This window comes from Columba livia, chromosome 9, assembly GCF_036013475.1.
Source record: "Columba livia isolate bColLiv1 breed racing homer chromosome 9, bColLiv1.pat.W.v2, whole genome shotgun sequence".
Classification (NCBI taxonomy): Eukaryota; Metazoa; Chordata; class Aves; order Columbiformes; family Columbidae; genus Columba; species Columba livia.
The window spans coordinates 5,404,296-5,418,369 of NC_088610.1; the positions used below are offsets into that span (position 1 = coordinate 5,404,296).

Consider the following 14,074-nt stretch of genomic DNA (forward strand, 5'->3'; position numbering starts at 1 on the left):
TTTCTCACTTTTACCCTTGCATTTCTCTCCCCATCCCACTGTGGGGGACAGTGAGTGAGTGGCTGTGTGGGCTGAGCTGCCTCCAGGGTTAACCCACAACATGCCCCTCCGCTCATGGCAATAACACCCCCTCCATCGTCTCCAACTCACCTAAGCAAGGACATACTTACCCAGGAGGTGATTTTCTGGCAAGGACAGGGTATTCCCGGTACAAACCACACTCACAGCCCAGAGGAAGGTCATTGAAGAAACACGTGGGCAGCACCAGTAACCGTGCCAGGCAGCAGGACCAGTCAGCTTCACAGGAGATAAGGCAGCCTGGGACTTGCTGCTTTGCCCAGAGCAACAACTGGTGGTGTGAGAAAGAGGCAAAATATTCTGCCAGCTCATCTAGAAACCTGCTGTCCCTTCCCCATTGCCCAGGGATGGTTTGGGAGGCATCGAGGTCTCACTGTTGGCATTGCGACACTTCAGTGGCTGACAGGTCCTAAACTGTTCTCATTAGGAAATGGTTTTACATAAAGCACTGACATCAGGAGGTGAAACAAAGGACAAGTTTTAATCATCCCCAGCCCAAAATGAAGATGATTCCTGCATAATACCAGAGATGGAAAACTTCTCCTTTGGGATCTCTTTGGGATCAGGTCTGCACTGCAGGAAGTGGCTGTGGTGCAGGTGAAGGAAAGGGGTTACAGCCAGCAAGCACCAAACATCCAGACAGTTTTTGGAGAGCTCTAGCGAGGGACAAGCACCCTTTCAATGCCTCCTTTGCCTCTGTAATGCCCAAACATGATCCAGCCCTATGGAATAATTCCCTTTGCAGGAAAAAAATAAGGAAAACCCCCCCCAAACAAAACAAAACATTAGAGCGAGGGAAGGAAGCATAACAGGAAACTGCAGGGACGCTCTTCAGAGAGGCCACTGCTGCAGGGTAAAGGGACAGATTTTTCTGCATGCGCTGCCATCAGAGGCAGATCCTTCTGAAACTCCACATTTAGGCACCTGAACAAAACAGTCCATTTTCCACAAAGGCTCAACCCATTCCCTGCTGCCATCAGAGTGCTTGTGGAAATCTAGCTGCCTCCTCACAGCCGCTCAGGTGACTCACTTGAAATACAGGACATATTTCTATCTCGTATTGAAAATAATGAGACTTACGGCAATGATACGCCTTTTTTCAGATTGGATTCCACAGGCACAAAGGTGTTACTGTTACCAGAAATGTGCAAGATCACCTGGGTTGGTTTTGGTTAAAAAACCTTGGTTTCTGCCTTACCTATGAAATGGTCCAGGAACCAAGAGACCCCAATGGGACTCAAGATGGCAGCAATGAGAATTGATTCAATTTCTGGGCGACTTGGGAAGTGACACAGTTACTGACACTGGCTTCTGCTTTAGTTGCTGCAAATGTGGTTTCAGAGAACCTTGGAAGCCCCAACAAGATTTGTGGAAGTTCAACATCACTTGGACTCACCTTCCTGTGACGCTCAGCACCGCTTTGTGAAAACCTGCACCTTCAAAGTCATGAGGATAACACGGGTTGGACAGAAACAGTTTTATGATGCTCTCTCCTTGCCCAAAGCACACTGAGGTTCTAAACTACGGTACAGAAAACAGCCATTTAGCTACTCAAAGTTTTTCATTTATGTGGAAATAAATCAAAGGTAAATTATTTCTCTCCCATTCTCCACAAATGGGGAACCACACTCTGCAATGGTCAGGTCCCGAACTGGAGTGAGAAGATGACACTAAACTTCAGGTCAGCTCCACATACATGACTGAAAACTCAACCAGACCAACTTTTAAGTTTTGGGAGAAGCAAGCCAAATTCGTCTTGCTGTTACTGTGTATTGCAGTAGCGCCTAAAAACCTTTGTTATGGGTCAAGCTGCTCGTGTCCTCACGTCACATAAGCACTGAGGCCGACTGTGAGCTATGGGACCAGTTGTGCTGGCTCCCAGTCCGTCACTTGTCCCTCAGTGTGGCTGCAAGGGCAGAACCAGGACGGTGACGCTGCTGTCACCAGGGCATGGATGGCATGATGGGACCCTTGAAAACTGCTGTTGTACTTCACCTCTGGAGCACTCCCTGGGGTGGTGGCTCATCACTAGGAGCTCCCTGACATGGAGCTTTTGGGGCAGATAGTCAGGATGGAAATTTTGGCTGTTTCAAACAGCCCAATTTCCACAGGGCTTGAGGATGGAAGTGGCTTAATTGAAACAGAACTGTTTTCCTCATGTCCCAGAGCTGCCTCATTTCAGTTCCCAGCTGCTTTCTTGGAAGAGAAGGAAAAAGAAAGGAGCCAGATTTGTGGAAAATCATGGTAGGCCACGATCTGCCAAGTTAACAACAACAAAAAAAAGCCAAACCAGTCATCTGCTTAATAGGAGCCAGTCCATTAGGATACTTGCAAATTCAACCCAGGGGGAAAGCAGTTGGAGAAAAGCACAAAAATTTCAGTGAGACGTGCTGCTTGACAAAGAATTCATGTCGTGCTAATGGTCCTGCTTCTTGCTACCAACATGAACCACGCTCCCAAAAGGCAGTGCATGAGCAGACATGAACAATAAAGTGATTTGTTCTCAGGAAGCATTCAACCTCTGCCAACAGTCAACCGGATCCAGACAAGGGCCAGGGCCGTCAGACCGGCACATGGCAGTCCAAAGGAGGAACTGTATCACTTGGCACGGAGCTGCTATTTCCAGCATTACATCCCATCCTCATGTTAGCTCAACTTTTTCACTCCTCAGAGAAGGAGGCCTATGTGTCTGTAATGAAATCTGGATCTGCAAAGGCCAGAATTGTTCCTTGAGAGCAGCAGAGGGAGGTGTCTTCACCTCCTAAAATCCCTCAGTAGGTGGTCTGATTTCCATACAGCCCCTGCATTCACAGCTGTCAGCTACAGCCTAATATATAAGGCACTTTAAACATCTGCAGGATGAATGTTATTGTTTCAGGCACCCCCTCTTCTTTATTTGTCCTGTTTATTAGCTCTCAACATCATGAAGAGAAATAAATTGAAGCAACAGATTAAAGGCGTTTAAAATCAAAACCAGCACGACATACTGGAAACCATTTTTTAAATTAAATAGAGTGCTAGGTCACTCACACTCTGAGAGATCAAAATAATGGACACTCCCAAACCTGTGGACGTAAAATCATATCAGAACATCATTTCCCATATTTGAAGAAGATAAGAACAAAACACACATTTAAAGCTGTCACCTTGATCTCTTATTGCTTGTGTGAAGTGTTTTCACTTCCACTGCAATACATTACTGTGCTGGTTTATCGAAACCTTGCACCATATGTCAAGGACTGCTGAGAAAACTTGCAATAAAAGGAAGACATGTTCCAGAGAGTTATTAGCTGTCCTAAGGAGTGCCACTCAGCCTGTTGTTTGGAGAGCATCAGATCCATCAAGAGCGGAAATTCGGATCGTGATCCTGTAACAGAACAGGGTGCCCTTCCACGGCACGGCAGAAAGCAGCCTGGAGTTGGGAAGAAACTTGCTTTGAAACATCAGGTCTCAACCACGGACAGAATGCCAGGCTAGAAGAACTACTGGTCTGATAACACAGGAGGACAATTGTTCTGCACCCAGAAGGTGGTTTCTTGTTAAATTTTATGAGCAGCTGATTCCCATACAGCTTGGCCAAAACAGTCTGTTTTGTTTGCCTTGAATCATCTTGCTCTTTCTCACCCATCAATAAATTCTCAAGAGTTCCACTCCTTTTACAATGTATTTGAACAACAGAGGGTAGGAAAGTGCAGCACGGCCTGGAGAAGCCCACGTGGCTCAGTCACAGAGGTATTTTGGTACTTCATTCCCTGGGGGGTCAGTGGAGGTTTGCAAGGCTACTTCTACGTCCTCTTTGCTGGCCATGCCCACATGTCCTTGGGCTCAGCGTGCCATGGTGTGTGCAAGGTGGTCTGCAGGGCTCCCGCACCCCTGGTTAATGACGGGTGCACCTCCTGGCTCTCCTACATTTCGTCCTGTGGAAAAGGGCTCGTTCCAATACTGAGCTGGGCTGCAAGAATGAGGGTGGTCCAAACTGCCAGAAAGTTCTGGCTCAAAGACGAATTCAAGCTGCAAGCTAAAAGGTAAGTCTGGATGTACTGAAATACAGGCAGCCTGTTTGCTCTCCTGCTACCGCTGCTCAAAGGCGTGCGTGAATGCAACGCAGCACCTTTTATCTCTACGCCGTAACCTCCACCATGATTTATAAAGACTAGTGGAACTTTTAGAAGGAAACAACTCAGAGCCAACCAAGCAACCACCGTCCCTCCCCATCACAGCAATATTTTACCTCCAGAGAACTTCCTTGCTTGTCCTCCCCTACACACTTAAATCCTCCGACAAACAGTATTTCTGACACCAACCGACGTCACTGGTGGCATCCCACATGCCTGGGCTCTCCTCATGAGAGGCCACGAACAATGAGCGGTTCACGCCTGCTTTGTAACACTCCCAGTGAATAATGGTCCTCCAGCCTGGACAGAAGGAAGCTGCCTTTGCAACTCAGGTGGAGACAAAACCCTTGGGGACAGAACTTGTGGATAAACCGGAGTGAAGTGTAAACACGAGTCCATGAAACCCCAAACAAACCTACCAAAAAGAGGGAAAAAATCCCTTTAGAAGCATTTTTACCCAGCCACTGACAGATGATTTTAAAACACCTGAACAGAATGAACCCTCCATGCAAATTTAAATAGACTTTATGTCTCTCATAACACTGTCCGTAAACAAGATTAGGCTGCATATAGAGAAGTTGTACCCCAAAGGCATGCTAGACCACATGGTGCTTTGGTCCCAGAAAAACTTCTTTTCAGATCTGTGTGTCATATGCAATAACTGTATTTGCTTCTTGTAAATAAAATCACAGTTGCTTTAAGCACAATCACACCCCTCTCATTCAGGCCAGCAATTTCCTCTGCTCCCATTATTAATTTACCAGAGTGGTGTTGTATCTAGCAACAGCATCTACATGGCATACACAAAAAATACCTAAGAACTTTTAAGAGTGAGGTGCAGAATTTGCCATGTGTGTGTTACTGACCTTTACCCTGGGACCTTTCAACTCAGAATAGTGAAGTCCTACTAACAAAGACAGAACCAACATTTTTCATTAGCTTCAAAACCTTCCACCTGGCATCACAGGGGCATTTCACAAACAAGACACAGAAAAGGACACGTTAGTTTGTCGGCTTCTCAAACTACTGATCAGCTGTGATAATTTATTTCTAAGCATACCCACAGTTTCTCTCAAGTATTTGGAAAATGCCATTTCTCAAGCATTAATATAAAAAATAGTCTCAGTTTTCAAAGTCCATACTCACACTCCAAAACATCTAAGAGTGGAACATGGAAAAACATACATACAGAGTTTTGCACTGCAACAGGCTTGAGAGAGAAACAAACACACAAGTATATAAACTTTGGTGGGTTCCTTTCATTCCATCTCTGCAAGATGCACTTTGTTTCTCACAAATCTTCATCTGCTGGAGCAGTTGTAGCTGTACTTACAAGTCCACTGAAGGTGGTTGGTAAGGAGTGACACAGCTTTTAACTCAACTATTGGTAAAGCCAGCGAGGCTTTGGATTTTCGCCCCCCCCCCACCATCCCTCTCAAATAAACCGCCAGTCGACACTTTTCAAAAGCTGCTCTGCATCTCAGAGAATGAGATCTGCTCCAACATGAAAGTCAGCGCTGCTGTAAAATAAATACAACTCAACTGCCGGAGCATTCTGTGTCATGCACATATGCAAACGAACGTGCTTAGCACTCCAGCGTTAACAACCTGGCCATTGCTATTACACGCTGGAAAAAAGACAGCATGTCAGAGGAAAGAGAAAAACCAGCAGGTGAGTTTTTATGGCTGTTTTCCATTATTTCCCGTTTGTGAACCAGAGGACGTTTTCCCATTAACTGTGTTTATCAGCTTGGAGAGGAGGTGGGTGAATCCAAGTACAAGTCATAGATTTTCTGTGATTTTTTTGTCTAGCATGGAGATCTATGAGAAAGGGATTATCAGGTGTCAATAATCACTTTATGTCCTATGTGGTTTGGGAGTTAAAGCAACACCTATACTCTGCTTGCTTTGTGTTAGGCCTGAAGTTACCGAGCGGTAAATTGTAACTTCCACGTGAATATGGCCAGATTTTAAACTGGGGAATGTCTTCTCCTACAAAAGATCCTGGTTCTCATTCAAAGCCTGTTATCCAAAGGGGTTGTTGTGCGCGGGAGCCCTTTCTGCAAACACCTGACACAGTGTCACTGATCCTGGTGGGGCTCATGGCAACTGTCTCACAGGAGGAAATGCCCAGGGCTCTTCAGTTGCCACCACATACCAAAAGGCACAATTCAACGTTTCAGCACAAGCATAAAGCTTTCTCCTGGTCCTACAGAAACGATTGGTGCCTTTATAACAGAGTTATATAACTCCAGGGGAAGGTAGTGTCTCTGTTGGAGTTGCTTTACCTTTCAGGTTGCATTCCACTTGTTTGTTTCTCAAGGTGAAACTCCAAAGCAAAGGCCTTACCTTTGTCCTTTTTGTACCTGTTAAAACATTTCCTTTTCACGGCTGCCCACGGCAAATACACTTCCACCTTTATGTGTCTTTCTGCCTCAGTGGTAGCCAAGCTCAAATGTAAACTGCATTTCCGGAAAAGGTGTTGCTGTTGTCCTAACAGCTGTGTAACATGAGGGGATGTTACTGAAAAGCCAACACACAGTGAAGACAACAGCGTTTCCCGGTCACTGTTACTTTGGAGAGAAAGAACAACAAACAACACTAGCTTCATAATTCACTGGCAGAACTGCTGGTCTTTTATTTAGTGGAGGGCTTCCTGATCTCTCTTGCCTGGCCAGGGCTTCACGTTCATTGAAGACCAGCACAAATTCCATAAAGACATGACTACTCATTGCTCAGAAGCAAAGAACATAAAAAAGCCACAAAGGCCAAAGAAGATTGTCCACAGGCACAAGTAAACAGAAAGTTGCTTCTGACCTGTTCACATTCTCATGGTTTCTTCTACGAATGAAGAAACCAAGTTCTTCACTCCAGTGGAAAAAATGGATTATTCATTCCACAAATGTTGAACAGTAGAATTAAGAAAAAAAAAAGAAACATAGGAAGAAGGAATAAGAGTAATTGCTGCACCTAAAGCTGCTAATCAGCTGCTCAGAGGTGAGCATGGATGCTGCCTTGGGCACCAGTATAGCATTTTTCAACTGCTACAGGTCAATCAGAAGCTGATGAAATACTTTCTGTCCAGTATCCAGTGGCTGAACACAGATCTCACTCCACACAAAACTGCTCCAGGCAATGAAGTTCTAACGTTGCTTTCCCTTCTAGTGCGGATATTTTGAATGCGGGTATCTCGCAACTCATTCACAAAGGCACGATTTTAAAAAAGCAAGTGGCAGGCTAGTTCAGCAAGCAATGTGTAAACAAGACAAGTGCTCCTGTGCTGAGCCCTACGTTCCATCTTCCAAAGGCCGTTCACTCTGACACAGAAGGCAGAGAGCAAGAGTTTCTTCTCAAGGTGGCAATGTCACTTTAGAGTAAACTATCAGAGACACTGGGACTGTATCCATCTCCCATATCAGTCCTGGGCTGCTGCTGAGACCTTGAATTGTAATAACAAGGCCCTTGTCTTAGCCGGCTTTAGAGACAACAGATGCATCCCATCAGATAATCCCCGCATCACCGTGCAAGGCGTACGCCGTGCCATGTCAGTAACCTCGCTCTCTTCTCAGCAGGTCGCCAGTGAAGCTCATTACAGGAAGCTGGCTCTGTCCTTCAGCGATGCGACAGGTGATTCTTGAGGAAAGGAACTGTTCTCACTTCCTGTAGGACTGGCTGCCTGCAGAAAACAGCACGAAAGGGTCTGTCAGCTGAAACCAGGATTGATTACAAGACAGGAGCTACGGAGAGCAACACTTGTTCGACCTGTACAGTGACACAAACACCACAAAGAACACGCACAAAGGCACCTTAACCACTGATGTTGCAACTTAAAAATGCAGAATGTATTTATGGCAACCACTTGTCAGGGGACACTTAAAGAACCTGTGGAGGAGCAGGGAGTTATCAGGGCAGGGTTGCACTCCCAACAAAAATCATTCTTCTGGTACAGATTGTTGTACTACTGCAGCCCCACTGTGCCCTAGACAGAACTTGGTACACTGCAAACAGCCCATGCCCATGCAGAGGAATTTGGAACAGATGCAGAGCAAGGAACAAGATTGATTAAACCATCCAACCACAAGGAGCACATACGCACAGGTGAAATAGTCCAGATTTGGAGTCCACCTTATGTTCTAACTGTGCTAAGTGTCATCACTGTCCCAGATAGCAAGTGGAATGCACAGAAAATCACAGCATGGCTGATTTTATTTGGAGGAGCTCGGTTTTGCTTTAAGGTACAGCTTTAGAGCTTGGCTAACAGCAGCCTGCTACATCTCGGGCAGGAATCTGGCCCCAGGCCCAGCAGAATAAGTACCTGTGCTTCCTCTGCATTCCTCACGCATTCCACACACTCCAAGAGGGGCAGTCCGGCTACTCAGCTAGGATTATGTAAAAGTAACTTATTTCCAGAAAATCAATATTAAAAGCAAGCTAAATATGTGTCTTTAAAATAAATGAACACATGAAGTAAGTACAATCAGAAATTAATCTTTTTCTCCTCATGCCCATCAGCTGTAAAAGCTTGTATTCCTCCAGAAATCATAGAATCACAGAAGCATTTTGGTTGGAAGAGACCCTTAAGATCATCAAGTCCAACCTTAACCTAACTCTGGCACTAACCAGTCCCTAAGAATCTCATCTCTATGTCTCTTTAACCCCTCCAGGGATGGTGACTCCACCACTGCCCTGGGCAGCCTGGCCAGTGCTTCACAACCCTTTCCGAAATACCAACAAATGTACATACTAAAGACAGCTCTTCACTGGGGCAGAGCCTCTCCATATGTAAAAACCTACATAGCTATGCAGCAGGCGAATGAAAGGCAGCAGCTGCTGAAATCTCCTGATTGTGATATCTGTGCACCTGATAGCATTTTTGACTTTCAGATAAGTCAGCGAGGAAATTAAAACATCAGTACCACAGAAGTTTACTAGGGAAACATTAGGGGTCTCCTGTGTTAGATGCCTCCTTGCACCTTTAAGTAACAACTGGGAATTTAATTACCTTTGAGAACCTCTGGTTTGGGCATAGGTGCTTAAAGTCCTTTTTAGTTCTTTAAAAATCTGGTCTTTACCACCTTCCTCTCACTTTTCCCGGTCACCAAAATCGGGGTGAAAGGCCCTGCCAGATGGACAATGACTGTGTGCTGTGACAGCAGACAATGCAGGACTCACACACACAGAGTGAATGAAAGACAACCTGTTTGCAAAATACTTCACTGTTTATAGCAGGAAGATGGGAGTTTAACATTCAATTGCTGACATCAAGTCTGTTTCATGACATATGTGGACAGACAGAAAACAATTACCCGGAACCTTAATAAAAAACTATGGATAAAAGGTAAACGGACACATAGTAAGATGTGATGCCCACTATATATTCAGTTTTAGGATGCACAGACACAGCAAAGAGAAGAGGTATATTGTCAGACAAATACTATATACTATATACAAATACTATATACTAAATACTATATAATAAAAATTAAAAGAGCCCAAGAGTCTGGACTGACAAATTACATACACTGAATCAACAGGGAAACCCAAGGGATGTAGAACCCGATTACACTCTGCTTAACGCAGTTTCAAAATAAGATATGTTATACGCTGTGCTGCTGGAAAAGGAACTTACTCCAGAGCCCGAGGGCAACATGTGTATGTCACATCTTTCATAGGACACACACACCCAGGAGTGTAAAGCTGCCCTGAAGAAACTAGAACACGTGAAGGAGTCTGAGGAGAAATGTCTTCACTTGAGGGTGCCAGAGCCTTGCCCAGGCTGCCCAGAGAGGTTGTGGAGTCTCCTTCTCTGGAGATATTCAAACCCACCTGCACACCTTCCTGCTCTGGGTGAGCCTGCTGCAGCAGGTGGGTTGGACCGGATACCTCAGAACGTCCCTTCCAAGCCCAACCGCTCTGCAATTCTTTGAGGTTTTATGCACACACACAGCGTGCCTTTCCTTTCTTCATCAGAGCTGCACCTTTTCAATGGCCTAATGCTTTTGTAAATGAACCGAAACAGGAACCAGGGACAGACTATCGGATGTTAACAGTACATTCATTCGGGGCAGAACAGTGTTCCTATCACAGGAAACAGAAAGCACTGATGTCAGAGGTAAACCACAGGGCATGTGCAGCACAAGTAAAGCCAAAAGAGCTGGCAGTGTTACCTGAGCACAGGACTGCTCAAGTGCTCTCTGGGTCAAAGCCGCCCTCAACCACCAAGGACACCCCCTGGCATCAGCTCACCTGCACTCCCTGAATGAAACCACCCCATCTCCCTGCACATGCCACTGCGGGGAATGACAGTGAGTGAGCAATACAGACGACTTTGCAAGCTCTTCCCAGCTCTCCTGATGATTTACTAGATTATTTCAACTCCCTGTGTTTCTTTTTCTCTACCTGTAATGAGGACCTAATGATAACACACATATCCTAAATTTCTCAGGAAGGTTTACAAGTATTATGAGCTACTGTGTTTCTGTGAAGTGTTTAAAGACAACAGTTACAGCTAAGGAGTAGAGCTGATGTTACATTGTGATCAAACAATTATCACTAAGTTCATGATACCTTTGGAATAAGACTATGCACCACATAATTCCTGCCATTTTCATCGATGCTGGCCCCAGAGGTGTATTTGAATTCCAGAGAAAAATCTTACTCCTTACTGAAGAATGCATCTTTCTTCCCCCTCTCACCAAAAATCGCCAGTCTGTACACTTTTATTGGTGTGTGAGCATCTGAGATCAACGTTTCCACCTCACTGGGTTTGTGTTGGCTGGCTTAAAGCAACCATCCATCTTTACCCTCCAACCTCTAGACCACAGCCCTCCTCTCTTCTGAGTCTATTGACTGCTTACAGTTCTTCAGGCAGCGACACATCCATATGGTTCTTAAATACAAGTCTCCGGCAGAATGCTGACTGCCACGAGCAGCACACCGTGCTTGGCTGCCCTGAGCCCGTCTCTGAACTGCCTGACATCTGGTCTGCATTCAGCTGCAATGTAGACACACCCAAAGATCCAATTCAAGAACGTTAGACAAGTCACACAGCGGAGCGAACAAGTATCTAAAGAAAAGGAAATAGTCTATGACATCTAGACAAAGTCTGATCTGAGACGGGAAGCTTCTCCCCAAACTTCGGAGAATTTGGGCCGCTTTTCTCCACTCAGAGACAGGAAAAAGCCTGTCTCAACTGCTCACATGACAGCCTGAAAACAGGAGCGGAGTCCAGCAGGATATAATTACATGGTTGTACGTCCTGCAGATGACAAGTACAATGACATAGACTCCTGGCAGGTGTGGAGCATACAACTTCATTCCTGGAGAGCTACTCCAGCCTCCCTCCTCTCCCACCCCAAGGCCTAACAAACAGAATGATGGCTTTTTCCACTTACTCTGCCTGCTCCTTGTGGATGATCCGGAGGAGCTGGGACGGGTTGTTTGTTGGGGTCCAGACTGAGAGAACTGGGGGGCAACGGCTGGGACCTTCCCCTTTCTAGGGCTGGTACTCAGCACTTCGGGAGTGCGAGGGATCTTGGGCTTGCTGGTGAAGGCCGAGGGAAGCTCGCTGCAGGAGGAGAGGGACAGGGTTAGCAATGCATGGAGGAATATGTACACCTAGCGAGTCCGCAACCAAGTGAAATCTGTAGTACGTGCTGTGATAGCATGACAGAGCGCTCAAAATTCAGGGAGACTGCACATGGAAAGGAACATGGCACCACAGGTACTGCCCTGGGGCAAGTACTCACCGCACAGCCTCTAAACCTGGCTCTATCGACCTGTCTGTCCTACCCAAACCTGATTCTTTGGACAACAGGATTGAACAGGTTCAGCTACGTCCCCTGCAAACAAGTAACAGAGCTTTAGCTTGTTTTCTGTTTTATTTATCACACTTACAGACTCAATCTGAGGTGCAAAAAACACAGATATGCTGCAGCACAGGAACACGTCCTTTTAGGGCACAAACACTATTATTTCTCCCAGGTATAGGTCACAATCTCGGCAGACAGAGGCAGCCTCCCTGACTCCCAGCTGCGATGAGATTTGTAGAACTCCCTGAAAGCTTTGTCAAAAGAGCAAAAAGCTGTGACGGCATCTATGACATAAATCCCCTACGCACACAGGTTACTTGGTCACACCGAGAACATGAAGAAGCTGCTGCTATTTCACAGTTTGCATGTGCTGCAAGAATACCAGTCTTTAACATTTAGTCCATGGCTGTGTGGGGGTGCACTGTCCTCCTCCCCTCCTCCTGCATCAATATATTATTGTTCAGGTACAAAAATAGAGACTACCAGGAAATAGTTAGCCTCTAAAATAATTCTGAATCTATATTCATGTTTGCTCTACTGAGTCAATTTTCTCTTAAACAGATAAAAGGTTAAACTGAAATAACAGCTACGTGAAAAAGCTCATCATATTGAAAGGGAAAAAAGAGCAGAGCCAAAGGCAGGAGATCAAAAAAGGTGCCATCTAAAGACAGACGATTAAAATGGAAAGTCTCCGTGTTACTAGCTCCATCAAAAGAACCCTTTGTGGCCATCAGAAAGAGTGATTAGGAGGATTTTCGAGACATTTAATCTCCCCTCCTCCCCTGGGAATGCTGCTGAGTCAGTGCTGATTAGCCCTTCCATTCCCCTGCTTCACTTTGCAGGGAGATCTGAGCAAGTGTTTCTTTTGTATTTGAAATAGCACTAATTGTCTGTATTTTACATATGTATATGCTAACTGTTAAGGACAGAGACATGCTAGTTTGTCTGCTCAGAGCCATCTCTGCAGCCCTCTGAGCATTACAAGGATTACACCTGTCTCCTTTCAAAACAAGAGGTGGCAGATGGCAGCAAAAACACACTAGCATAACAAAACCAAAAGAAGTAAGATGGGCTAGATAAAACCCCAAGCAATGGATCACAGACATATTGAAATATCTCTCCATAAAATACTGTCATTGTTATTTCTTGTCATTTTAATCACCTCACTTCAAGAGCCAGATTTTCAACTCACTAGTAATCTTATGTGTATTATGATATGCCAATGTAGACAAAAAAAGCAATATTTCCACAGCTTTACAGCAGTTTTTAACCCATAAATGAGCTGCTTTTGCTTATTCAGCAATAGATAACAAATCCCCGGATTTGTATTCCTGTACACTAAGAAGTGTTTTTATAGCCATGAACAATCTTCATAGTTTCACTGCAATAACCCAGGGCAGGTAGATGATAAGCACTTTGGAGAGAAAGTAATGTCACCAAAATCACTGCGTTCACACCAAAGAGAGAGAATAAATGCACGAAGGCCTCACAGGGCAGTTCAGACCTTTGCAGGCTCTCCAGGAAAAGGATTATATGAAATAAGCTGGTTGCAAACACTAAAGCTTTTAAAAAACCTGCTGTTTTTCTGAGCAAATCTCAGTCCCCCTGTGCCTGGGTGTCACTGAACCACCTCAACTTTTACTACGGCAATAAATAAGCCTAGATCAACAGAAAACAATTAAACCTCAGAATAACACAGAAAACTGCTATTCGGCATCCTTTAGAACGTGAGGAGATCAAGAAAGAAGCAGCAAAATCTACTGTGGGAAAATGTTCCACGGGATTTGGTAAAGGACTCATTTATGACAAGGTGTAGTGTTCAAACAAAAAAACAAACCCAAACCACACCACACCAAACAAAAAAAGCAAACCCGTAACAAACACAGAAACCTACATGTGTATTGAGAAGAAAGAAAACTGTTTACTTGGAAGAAATGAAAATAATTGTCTATAAAAATGTATGTAACAGACTAACAGTGGGATTGGAAAAATCAACAAGGAGATGCGATAGGACTTGAACATACAAAGATGAGTTAGACCATTTTTTCCAAGAGAAATACACTTGGACTT

At 44.9% G+C, this 14,074-nt stretch overlaps 1 protein-coding gene across 4 annotated transcripts in view; it reads right to left on the bottom strand.

Moving 5' to 3' along the window:
* Positions 1–5,199: 5,199 nt before the first annotated feature.
* ARMC9 (armadillo repeat containing 9) overlaps positions 5,200–14,074 on the bottom strand; it is a 60,818-nt gene continuing 51,943 nt past the window's right edge. For all 4 annotated transcript variants that reach the window (XM_065072887.1, XM_065072886.1, XM_021280511.2 and 1 more), the window contains 2 exons: positions 11,588–11,760; positions 5,200–7,869 (listed from right to left, as the gene is read on the bottom strand). In XM_065072887.1, coding sequence (XP_064928959.1) covers positions 7,847–7,869; positions 11,588–11,760 — 196 coding nt within the window. In that variant the 3' untranslated portion in view covers positions 5,200–7,846. The remainder of the gene's footprint in view (positions 7,870–11,587; positions 11,761–14,074) is intronic.